The sequence below is a fragment of the Rhinopithecus bieti genome, unplaced genomic scaffold (genome assembly GCF_001698545.2).
Source record: "Rhinopithecus bieti isolate Rb0 unplaced genomic scaffold, ASM169854v2 scaffold_2205, whole genome shotgun sequence".
Taxonomy (NCBI): domain Eukaryota; kingdom Metazoa; phylum Chordata; class Mammalia; order Primates; family Cercopithecidae; genus Rhinopithecus; species Rhinopithecus bieti.
This window is the reverse complement of record NW_016803673.1, coordinates 2,459,159-2,468,769: the sequence shown is the minus strand read 5'-3', so window position 1 is coordinate 2,468,769 and position 9,611 is coordinate 2,459,159. Positions and strand designations below refer to the sequence as shown.

The 9,611-nt window shown below is 53.9% G+C and overlaps 1 protein-coding gene across 8 annotated transcripts in view; it reads left to right on the top strand.

Annotated features, from left to right (window-relative positions):
• The window catches only part of STKLD1 (serine/threonine kinase like domain containing 1), a 30,602-nt gene that overhangs the window by 7,177 nt on the left and 13,814 nt on the right, over positions 1-9,611 (top strand). For 5 of the 8 annotated variants that reach the window (XM_017849133.1, XM_017849105.1, XM_017849102.1 and 2 more), the window contains exons 3-7: positions 1,096-1,140; positions 2,874-2,948; positions 5,042-5,143; positions 7,407-7,477; positions 8,543-8,658. In XM_017849133.1, the coding sequence (XP_017704622.1) occupies positions 1,096-1,140; positions 2,874-2,948; positions 5,042-5,143; positions 7,407-7,477; positions 8,543-8,658 (409 nt within the window). Of the gene's footprint in view, positions 1-1,095; positions 1,141-2,873; positions 2,949-5,038; positions 5,144-7,406; positions 7,478-8,542; positions 8,659-9,611 lie in introns of all 8 variants that reach the window. The other 3 variants (XM_017849124.1, XM_017849109.1, XM_017849115.1) reach the window with 3 other exon arrangements.

The following is a 9,611-nucleotide window of genomic DNA, read 5'->3' as shown; positions in this document are numbered from 1 at the left end:
GATGGTGGTGATGGTGATGATGGTGGTGATGGTGATGATGATGGTAATGATGGTGATGGCAGTGATGGTGATGGTGGTGATGATGGTGATAATGATGACGTTAATTATGGTGATGGTGGTGGTGATGGAGTGATGGTGGTAATGATGGTGGTAATGGTGGTGGTGTGATGGTGATGATGGTGGTGATGGTGATGGCAGTGATGATGGTGGTAATGATGATGGTTATGATGGTGATGATAGTGGTGATGGTGACAGTGGAGGTGATGGAGTGATGGTAATGGTGGTGGTGATGATGGTGATGATGCTAATGATGGTGGTGATGGTGGTGATGATGGTAATGATGGTGATGATGGTGGTGATGGTGATGATGGCAGTCATGGTGATGGTGGTAATGATGGTGATGGTCGTGGTGATGGAGTGATGGTGGTAATGGTGGTGGTGTGATGATGGTGGTGATGGTGATGGTGATGATGCTAATGATGGTACGGATGGCGGTGATGATGGCAATGATGGTGATAGTGGTGATGGTGATGGTGGTGATGATGGAGTGATGATGGTAATGGTGGCAGTGGTGGTATGATGATGGTGATGATGGTGGTGATGGTGATGGTGATGGAGTGATGATAGTAATGGGGGTGGTGGTGGTGTAATGATGGTGATGGCAGTGATGGTGATGATGGTAATGATGGTGATGATGGTGGTGATGGTGATGATGTGATGGTGATGGTGGTGATGGTGGTGATGATGGTAATGATGGTGATGATGGCAGTGATGGTAATGGTGGTGATGATGGTGGTAATGATGATGTTAATGATAGTGATGACAGTGATGGTGGTGGTGATGGAGTGATGGTGGTAATGGTAGTGGTGGTGGTGTGATGGCGGTGATGGTGATGATGGTAATGATGGTGATGATGGTGGTGATGGTGACAGTGATGGTGGTGATGGTTGTGGTTGTGGTAATGATGGTGATGGTTGCGGTGGAGGTGCTGGTTGTGGTGATGATGGTAACGGTCATGGTGGTGGTGGTGATGGTGGTGATAATGGGGATGCTTTGCTACATGTTTATTAAGCTCATGCTCTTGTGCCCTTGCAGGTGGAATGCATGGATGACCATCACGCCAGTCAGGCCCTGGAGGAGGTAACTCTCAGGGTGGTTTCCCCTCTGGAAGAGCTCAATGGAGCACACACGGACTGTGTTCTGTACCTTCTTGTTGAGTGCCTGGGTGAAGGAAAGTCTAGAGGGAGGGATAGAGCATCAGCACCAGTTTTGCCTCAGCTGTGAAGCCAGCAGCCCCAGGTCGTGAAGGGAGGCCGTGCCCCAAACACTCACTGCTAAATGCAGGTGCCAACAACTTAGAACATATATTCCCAGAGAACATAAAGTTTAAATATTGGGCTGCGCACAGTGGCTCACGCTTGTAATCCCAGCACTTTGGGAGGCCGAGGCGGGTGGATCACCTGAGGTCAGGAGTTCAAGACCAGCCTAGCCAAAATGGGGAAACCCCGTCTCAACTAAAAATACAAAAAAATTAGCTGGGCATAGTGGTGGGTGCCTGTAATCCCAGCTGCTTCAGGAGGTTGAGGCAGGAGAATCGGTTGAACCTGGGAGGCAGAGGTTGCAATGAGCCGAGATCACATCATTTATATTTCACCCTGGGCAACACAGCAAAACTTCGTCTCAAAAATAAATAAATATTGGCTAGGTCCCTAGGTTAATCTACCAGTAACTATTTTTTAAATATTTTTTCTTCAATATAAAATTATTAATTTCAGAAGAAAATTTTTAAAATACAGAATTGGGTTTTCTTTTGCTTTTACCCTTTTTTTTTTTTTTTTTCCTTAATAGCAATGGAGTCTCACCATTTTGTCCAGGCTAGTTTTGAACTTCTGGGCTCAAGCAATCCTCCCACCTCGGCCTCCAAAGTGCTGGGGTACAGGCATGTACCACCACGCCCATACCAGAATTGTTTAACAAAGCAAATGTAAATTATCCTTCATTCTACCATTCAGAGCTGCCCAGCAGTAACATAGTCATTTACAATAATAGCAATAACAGCTGCACTTTGGTTTGATTGGCAACGCCTCTGAGTAGCCTTTCTTTGTGTTTCTTGAATTTCCCATGAGCTTGAAGGTGTCCCTTCGGATCTCATGGTCACTTGTTTGTCTTCTGGAATTGCTGGCTCTGCAGCTTGGCCAGCAAACATTATTCGGTGTATAGTGTGACTGAAGCACAGTGGTGGGCCCAGGCTACTCGGTAACAAATGGGAAGAAAGAGCATGGGGGCCCACCCAGATCCCCACGCCACCATGGCTTTTCACGTTGCCGATTCAATTCCACGGCCCACTAGGCCAGCTGCTTTCACACCCAACCTTCCACCACAAGCAGTTGTCTGGCTCCATGTCTCTAAGGCAGCCCTGTCTGCTCCTGTTTGGGCATGTTTCAAAGCACTTTCCACCAGGGCAGGGGGCACTGGGACCTCTCTGTGGGCCCACCTCCCGGTGGCTGTACCACCTCCTCCAGCCAGCCCTGGCTGTGGCTGATCCCCACCTTCCTGGCACTGCCTGCCACAGCTCACTCAGTCCCCGTGGCATCCCTGTGAGGCAGATTCCACTGGGACCCCCATTTTCAGATGACAATATGAGGCCCAGTCACCCAGCACAGCCAGCACATGCTGGAGACAGGACTCACATTGGACTGCCTGGCTCCTAACTACCGTGCAGCCTCCCTGAGCCCGCTCCCCGGCCCGGCTCGGAGCCCGAGGCTTGCATGTTTGTTGGGATGTGTGACAGAGAAGCCGGAGCTGAGAAAGGCGTGAAGAGGCGCTGAGAAGAGGCGCTGACTTCTCCGTTTCCTCTGCTCTCATCCTGGCAGCTGATGCCACTGCTGAAGCTGCGGCACGCCCACATCTCTGTGTACCGGGAGCTGTTCATCACGTGGAATGGGGAGGTGGGTCAGAGCTGACATCTACGGGCTCAGCCGCCGCGTGGTGGGCTGTGGGACCAAGCCGAGTGAGCCCAGAGCACGCCCACCCCCCACCGTCAGAATAGCTCATGTGGCAATGGCACTGCCTCTAAACGTGGCCATACCTGACTTAACACTCACTGGCGCCAGGTACCATGCTGGGGGCTTTCCGTGTGTAGTCTCATAGGAGCCCCAACAACCTCATTAGGAGGGTTTTGTTTGTTTGTTTTTTGTTTTTTTGTTTTTTTGTTTTTTTTTTTGAGACAAAGTCTCGCTCTTGTCCCCCAGGCTGGAGTGCAATGGCGTGATCTTGGCTCACTGCAACCTCTGCCTCCCGGGTTCAAGCGATTCTCTTGCCTCAGCCTCCCAAGTAGCTGGGATTACAGGCGCGTGCCATGACGCCCAGCTAATTTTTGTATTTTTAGTAGAGACGGGGTTTCACCATATTGGCCAGGCTAGTGTCGAACTCCTGACCTTAAGTGATCCACCCGCCTCAGCCTCCCAAAGTGCTGGGATTATAGGCTTGAGCCACCACGCCTGGCCAGGAGGGGTTCTTTTTTTTTTTTTTTGGACGGAGTCTCCCTCTGTCGCCCAGGCTGGAGTGCAGGGGCCGGATCTCAGCTCACTGCAAGCTCCGCCTCCCGGGTTTACACCATTCTTCTGCCTCAGCCTCCCGAGTAGCTGGGACTACAGGCGCCCGCCACCTCGCCCGGCTAGTTTTTTTTGTATTTTCTTTTTAGTAGAGACGGGGTTTCACCATATTAGCCAGGATGGTCTCGATCTCCTGACCTCATGATCCGCCCGTCTCGGCCTCCCAAAGTGCTGGGATTACAGGCTTGAGCCACCGCGCCTGGCCCCAGGAGGGGTTCTTAACCCATTTGACAGAAGAAGAGACAGAGGCTAACAGAAACAAGTTGCTCCAGTTTACCCAGCTAGTATGTGACCAAGTCAGAGGGCCAGGCGAGGTGGGCCTGATTCCCGGGCTCTGCACACAGCCACAGAGCTTGTCCTGGTGAGCCTGTGCCTCTGATGACAGAGTTTCTACTTTCATGGAAGGAGTTAGTTGACCCCCATCTCCACAGCCACCCGATGCAAGTGCTGTCCTGGGCCTGTGCGCCCCTTCCTCCTGCAGCCCCTGTGCAGCTTACTGACCAGCACCACATCCGTCATCACGTGCCAGGAGGGCTGCAGGGCAGGAAGCACGGTCCCTGGGCTCCTGATGGGGCCTAGGGCTCTGGTTCAGGAGCTCTCCAAGGCCACAAAGCTAGTAAACAGCTGATTGGGGATGGAGACTCAGGTCCGGCAGGCGGGTCCTGTAGGCTGGATGACTTCTTGTCTTTACAAGGAGCCGGGAGCTTTCCAGTCACTTCCAATGTGTCTGAGGCAGACAGCGGGAGGCTGAGAAGGCACAAGGGGTGCTGGAGGTAAAGAGAGGCCGAGAAGCCTTCTGCCGGGCGCCAGCCTGCATGAGATGTCCACACTGGCGTTCCCACCTGGGGCCAACAATCCCGGGTCTGAGCAGGAAAGACCCCTCACATGCTCCTTCTGCTCCAGCTGGGTCTTGGGGAGGGGACCTCACAGCATGCACTCCCAAAGACTTTTCTGAGCACCCACTAATGCTCTCAAGGAGGGTGCAGAGAAGCCAAGAGGACATCTCCCTATGGGAGGGAGCACAGAACTGGGGGCCCTGACCTGGTCTGCTGGGGCTCTGGCCAAGGCAGGCTCCTCAGAGGAAATGGATCTGAGCTGAGCCCTAAAGGGTGAGTAGTTATCCCCGTGAAGGGGGTAGGTAGTGGTCCAGGCAGAGGGGTCCAGGTGTGCAGTGGCCAGGGGACAAGTGCAGCTTTCGGGGAAGTCCAAGTAGCTTGGTGGGGATGGAGTGTGGAGTGGGGGTGGGGCCTGGGAATGGGGAGAGGAGAGAGAGGAAACTGAAGGTGGGGCAGGAGCCCCCTCCATTGGGCAGTGCTCCCACGACCACTGCGGATGGCAGCTGAGTACAGGGAGGACCTGGAGCCGGCGAGCCTGTAGAAGCATGGGGGCCTGGGCATCCCCTGGATAAGGGCCTCCTGTCCCAGCAGATCTCTTCTCTGTACCTCTGCCTGGTGATGGAGTTCAACAAGCTCAGCTTCCACGAGGTCATTGAGGATAAGAGGAAGGCCAAGGAAATCATTGACTCTGAGGTAAGATCCTCTGGCATCAGGCCTGGGGCCCACCTAGACCTGTGACACAGGCCCTGCAGCACAGGGCAAAGTGACAGCAGGAAGGCAGGCACCATGGAGTCCAGCCTTGTTTTTTTCTTAAATGTATGTCTCGAGGCATTGCACCCTAGGACGTGTGTAGATCTTAAGTGCACAGTTTGATGCACTCATACAACTTCCACCCAGATCAAGGCAGAAGGCATTCCTAACCACAGAAGTTTCCCAGTCGGTGACCGTGATTCCAGATTGTTCTGCCGGTTGGTCCCTGAAGTTCACGTAAATGGACTCCTCCGGCATGCCGCTGCTCCTGTCTGGTCTCCTTCCTTCAGCTGCTGCATGCACCAGCAAAGCATCTGTGCTCATTGCTTGCTGCCACTCTGCTGCCTGGCTGCCCGGCAGGCTGTATACCTAGTCTTATGTGGATAAGCATTTGGACTGCTTCCAGTTTGGGGCTATTGTGAATAAGGCTGCTATGAGCATTGCTGGAAGGCACTCACTTTTTTTTTTTTTTTTTGAGATGGGAGTCTCGCTCTGTCACCCAGGCTGGAGTGCAGTGGCACAATCTCAGCTCACTGCAAGCTCCGCCTCCTGGGTTTACGCCATTCTCCTGCCTCAGCCTCCCAAGTAGCTGGGACTACAGGCGCCCGCCACCTCGCCCGGCTAGTTTTTTGTATTTTTTAGTAGAGACGGGGTTTCACCGTGTCAGCCAGGATGGTCTCAATCTTCTGACCTCGTGATCCACCCGTCTCGGCCTCCCGAAGTGCTGGGATTACAGGCTTGAGCCACCGCGCCCGGCCGGCACTCACTTTTCTGGGATGAATACCTAGGAGTGGAATTATTGGGTCGTAGAGTAGGTGTGTGTGTAACTTTAGTAGATGCTCCAAACAGATTTCCAACATGATTTGGTTGGCCCTATGTTTACTCTCACAAGTTGTGAGCATTCCTGGTCCATGTGGTGGCCAGTGCTTCACTGTGTCAGTCTTGTTGTCGTTGTTGAGATGGAGTCTCACTCTGTCGCCCAGGCTGGAGTACAATGCATGATCTTGGCTTACTGCAACCTTCACCTCCCGGTTCAAGCGATTCTCCTGCCTCAGCCTCCCAAGTACTTGGGACTAAAGGTGCCTACCATCACACCCAGCTAATTTTTATATTATTAGTAGAGACAAGGTTTTGCTATGTTGCCCAGGCTGGTCTCGAACTCCTTACCTCAAGTGATCCGCCCACCTCAGCCTCCCAAAGTGCTGGGATTACACGCGTGAGCCACTGCGTCCGACCAGTTCACTTTCTTGATGTCTTTTGGAAACAGAAAGTCCTAACTGTAATGAAGTTCGCTTTCCCAATGCTGTCTCTTATGGTTAGTGCCTTCGGAGTTTAGGAAGCCTTTTGTGCTCCAAGGTCATGAAGATACTCTCCTCCGTTCTGGAAGCTTGGTCGTTTTTGCCTTCGCATTTAGATCTTTCATCTCCCCCAGAAGAATGCTGCCTGCTTTTGCCCTGAGAACTGTGTTTGGTGGGACCATGTGCCCCTGAGGGGCTCTTCGGGGTACAGCTCTTCTCTTACCGTGGGCCTCAGAGGCAGGCCCGAAGTGGGTTTCAGACTTTGTGAGTGAAGCCCTTAAAACATGAAATGTTCCCAGAAACCCAGTAAGTGCAGCAGACCTACTCTAACTGGGGAGAGTGAGAGGATGCCCACGTCCTGCCCCCTCAGCCCCTCTTTGACACCCCAGGGTGGCCCTGAATCCAGGGACCCTAGGAGCCCAGCTTCAGAACCACCGCCCTGGGTACTTGATGGAGCTTGTCTCTGACGCCGAACACTCCCAACATTCTCTCTCAGGGTTCTTTTCATTAGAATGACTTAGAGGAGCGAGCTCGTGTAGGCACTGAAGGCTTCCACCCCTCCCATACCCGCAAGGCCAATCTGCCTCCAGCTCCTGGCAAGTGTGGGGCAGTGCGGGCCACAGGGTGGGGTGCAGGGATGGGGCCCTGCAGCACCCGGGGCCTCTGGTATGGAGACAGCAGTGTGGAGTCTGGAAACTCAGAGTCCTTCTGGCTGCCGCTGCGGCTTTACCATATGGAGAGCCACCACACTGAAGCCTCCTCCACCCTGAGTGCTTGGCTGGCTTCAGGCCTGTCTCAAGATGCAGGGAGAGAATACACCACCATCCTGCTGGCTGCTCTGAGTGTCACCCCCCTGAAAGCAGCACAGGGCGCCCCTCCCATCCTGGCACCCCCTGCTTCTCCCCCAGTGGATGCAGAATGTGCTGGGCCAGGTGCTGGACGCGCTGGAATACCTGCATCATTTGGACATCATCCACAGGTGAGTGGGGCCCCTGACCTCCCTGGACTGGTGGGCTGCTTCGGGAGAAAAGGCACTGAGGCCACTCGGGTGCCAGTGCCCGTGGGCAGGATCTGGGGAGAAAGGCGCACTGGGCCAGTGCAGCCAGGATAGGATGGGGACCTTCCAGACCTCCTCCCGGGCTCAAAAGAGGCTCTTCCAAGTGGTCTCAAGCCGCGTGCACACACACAGCTGCATGGGGTGTGCGCTACTCAGGCGGGCTGCTCTAGAGTCCATGGAAAGGAAGGAGGCAACAGCCCTGCCAGGAAGAGAGACCGGGCTGCCTGCCGTGGGGCCAGTGTGTGCTGAGTGGGCCCTGCTGAGCCTTTGACCACCCAGCGGCACAGCATCAGGCTGGAGAATCCATGGTCTGAAGGGGCTGGGAGATGGCTCCAATTCTGAACACCAATATCTTATTTAAAGAGGAAGAGGGAAACCATGTGGCTGGGCGTGGTGGCACATGCCCGTGGTCCCAGCAACATGGAGGCTGAGGTGGGAGGACTGCTTGAAGCCAGGAGCTTGAGGCTTCAGTGAGCTATGATGGTGCCACTGCACTTCAGCCTGGGCAGCCCTGACTTAAAACACGCAGATACACACACACACATACACACACACACACCATGCAGACTATATGTACAAAGGGAATGCTTCACATTCCACATTCAGTGTCATGTCACTAGACATCGCACAATGGCCAAAAATCAATACCCAGTCAAATGCATAGCTAGGCTATCTAAGGAGGTGAACATGTCAACCAAGGGACCTTTTCCAGGTGTTGGGTGTGTTCCTACTTGTGGTTGGAGATTCTTCCCTCGGTTTAAAATAATTGAGTACATTTCTGCACATAGGAAACAACTGCTTAAAAAGTAGACTGAGATGGGGCATTTTGTGGAGGGAAGGAGGGTGTGGGCTGCTGCCTCAGAACCGGGTGGGGCAGGGAGCAGAGAATCAGGCTCAGCACGCACACTGGTCCCACCTGGGGTCGGGGGTGGTGGCTGCCCAGGTGGCCCCTTGGCACCCAGAGGCGAACCCCCCTCTTGGTTTCAGGAATCTCAAACCCTCCAACATCATCCTCGTCAGCAGTGACCACTGCAAACTGCAGGACTTGAGCTCCAACGTGCTAATGACGAACAAAGCCAAATGGAATATCCGTGCGGAGGAAGGTGGCAGGGGCTCCCCTAAGTCGTGGGGGAGGGGGTTGGCGCCTAGAATCCAGACGGTGGTGGCCACTCTGGGTGTGGAGTGAGGCAACATCAAACAGCTGTTTGCTCAGAAGGTCCCCACAAAGCCCTAGCCTTGTGTGGACCCCAAAGAGACCCCCTTTGGGTTGTAACTGAGCAGGCGTGCCACCACCAGGGGCAGAGGCAGGGCCCCAAAGATACCCAACATTTGAGAGAAACAAAGTCGTGGTTGTTTGTGGTACCCCAGAAAATGTTGCTTCTCAGGGAGGGAAAAGAAAACTTCAGAAGGAAGGATATGAAAATGCCCAGGACGGAGGGTCTGTGGGTGCCACGCACTGACTGCGTGTAGATCACTGAGTCCTAAAACAACCCAGGAGATGACTGGGTGGGTGGCAAGGGGAGATGAGTTCTCATTCCTTCAAAAAGATGGCCGAAGAAAGGAGGCTGGAGAGAGTAACCACAGAGGAGGAGTCCGGAGTCCAGAGTCCCAGGGTGGCAGTGGCTGGTTGCACTCTGTCCTTGGTAGACAGAAGATGAATGAGTAGATGGGTGCATAGATGGGTGGGTGTGTGGTTAGGTGGGTGGGTGACTCGATGGATGGTGGGTGAGTGGATGGATGGATGGATGCGTGGGTGGGTGAGTGGATGGATGGATGGATAAGTGGGTGGATGGATGGATGAATAGGTGAGTGGGTGGGTGAATGGATGGATGGATGGATGGATAGGAGGGTAGGTGGGTGGGTGAGTGGATGGATGGATGGATAGATGGGTGGGTGAGAGGATGGGTGGGTATGTGAGTAGATGGATGGATGGGTGGATGGGTGTGTGGTTGCATGGGTGGGTGTATGGGCAGATGGGTGAGTGCATGGGTTGTGGACGGTTGGGTAGGTGAGTAGATGGATGGGTGGGTGGGTGGATGTGTGGGTGGGTGGGTGG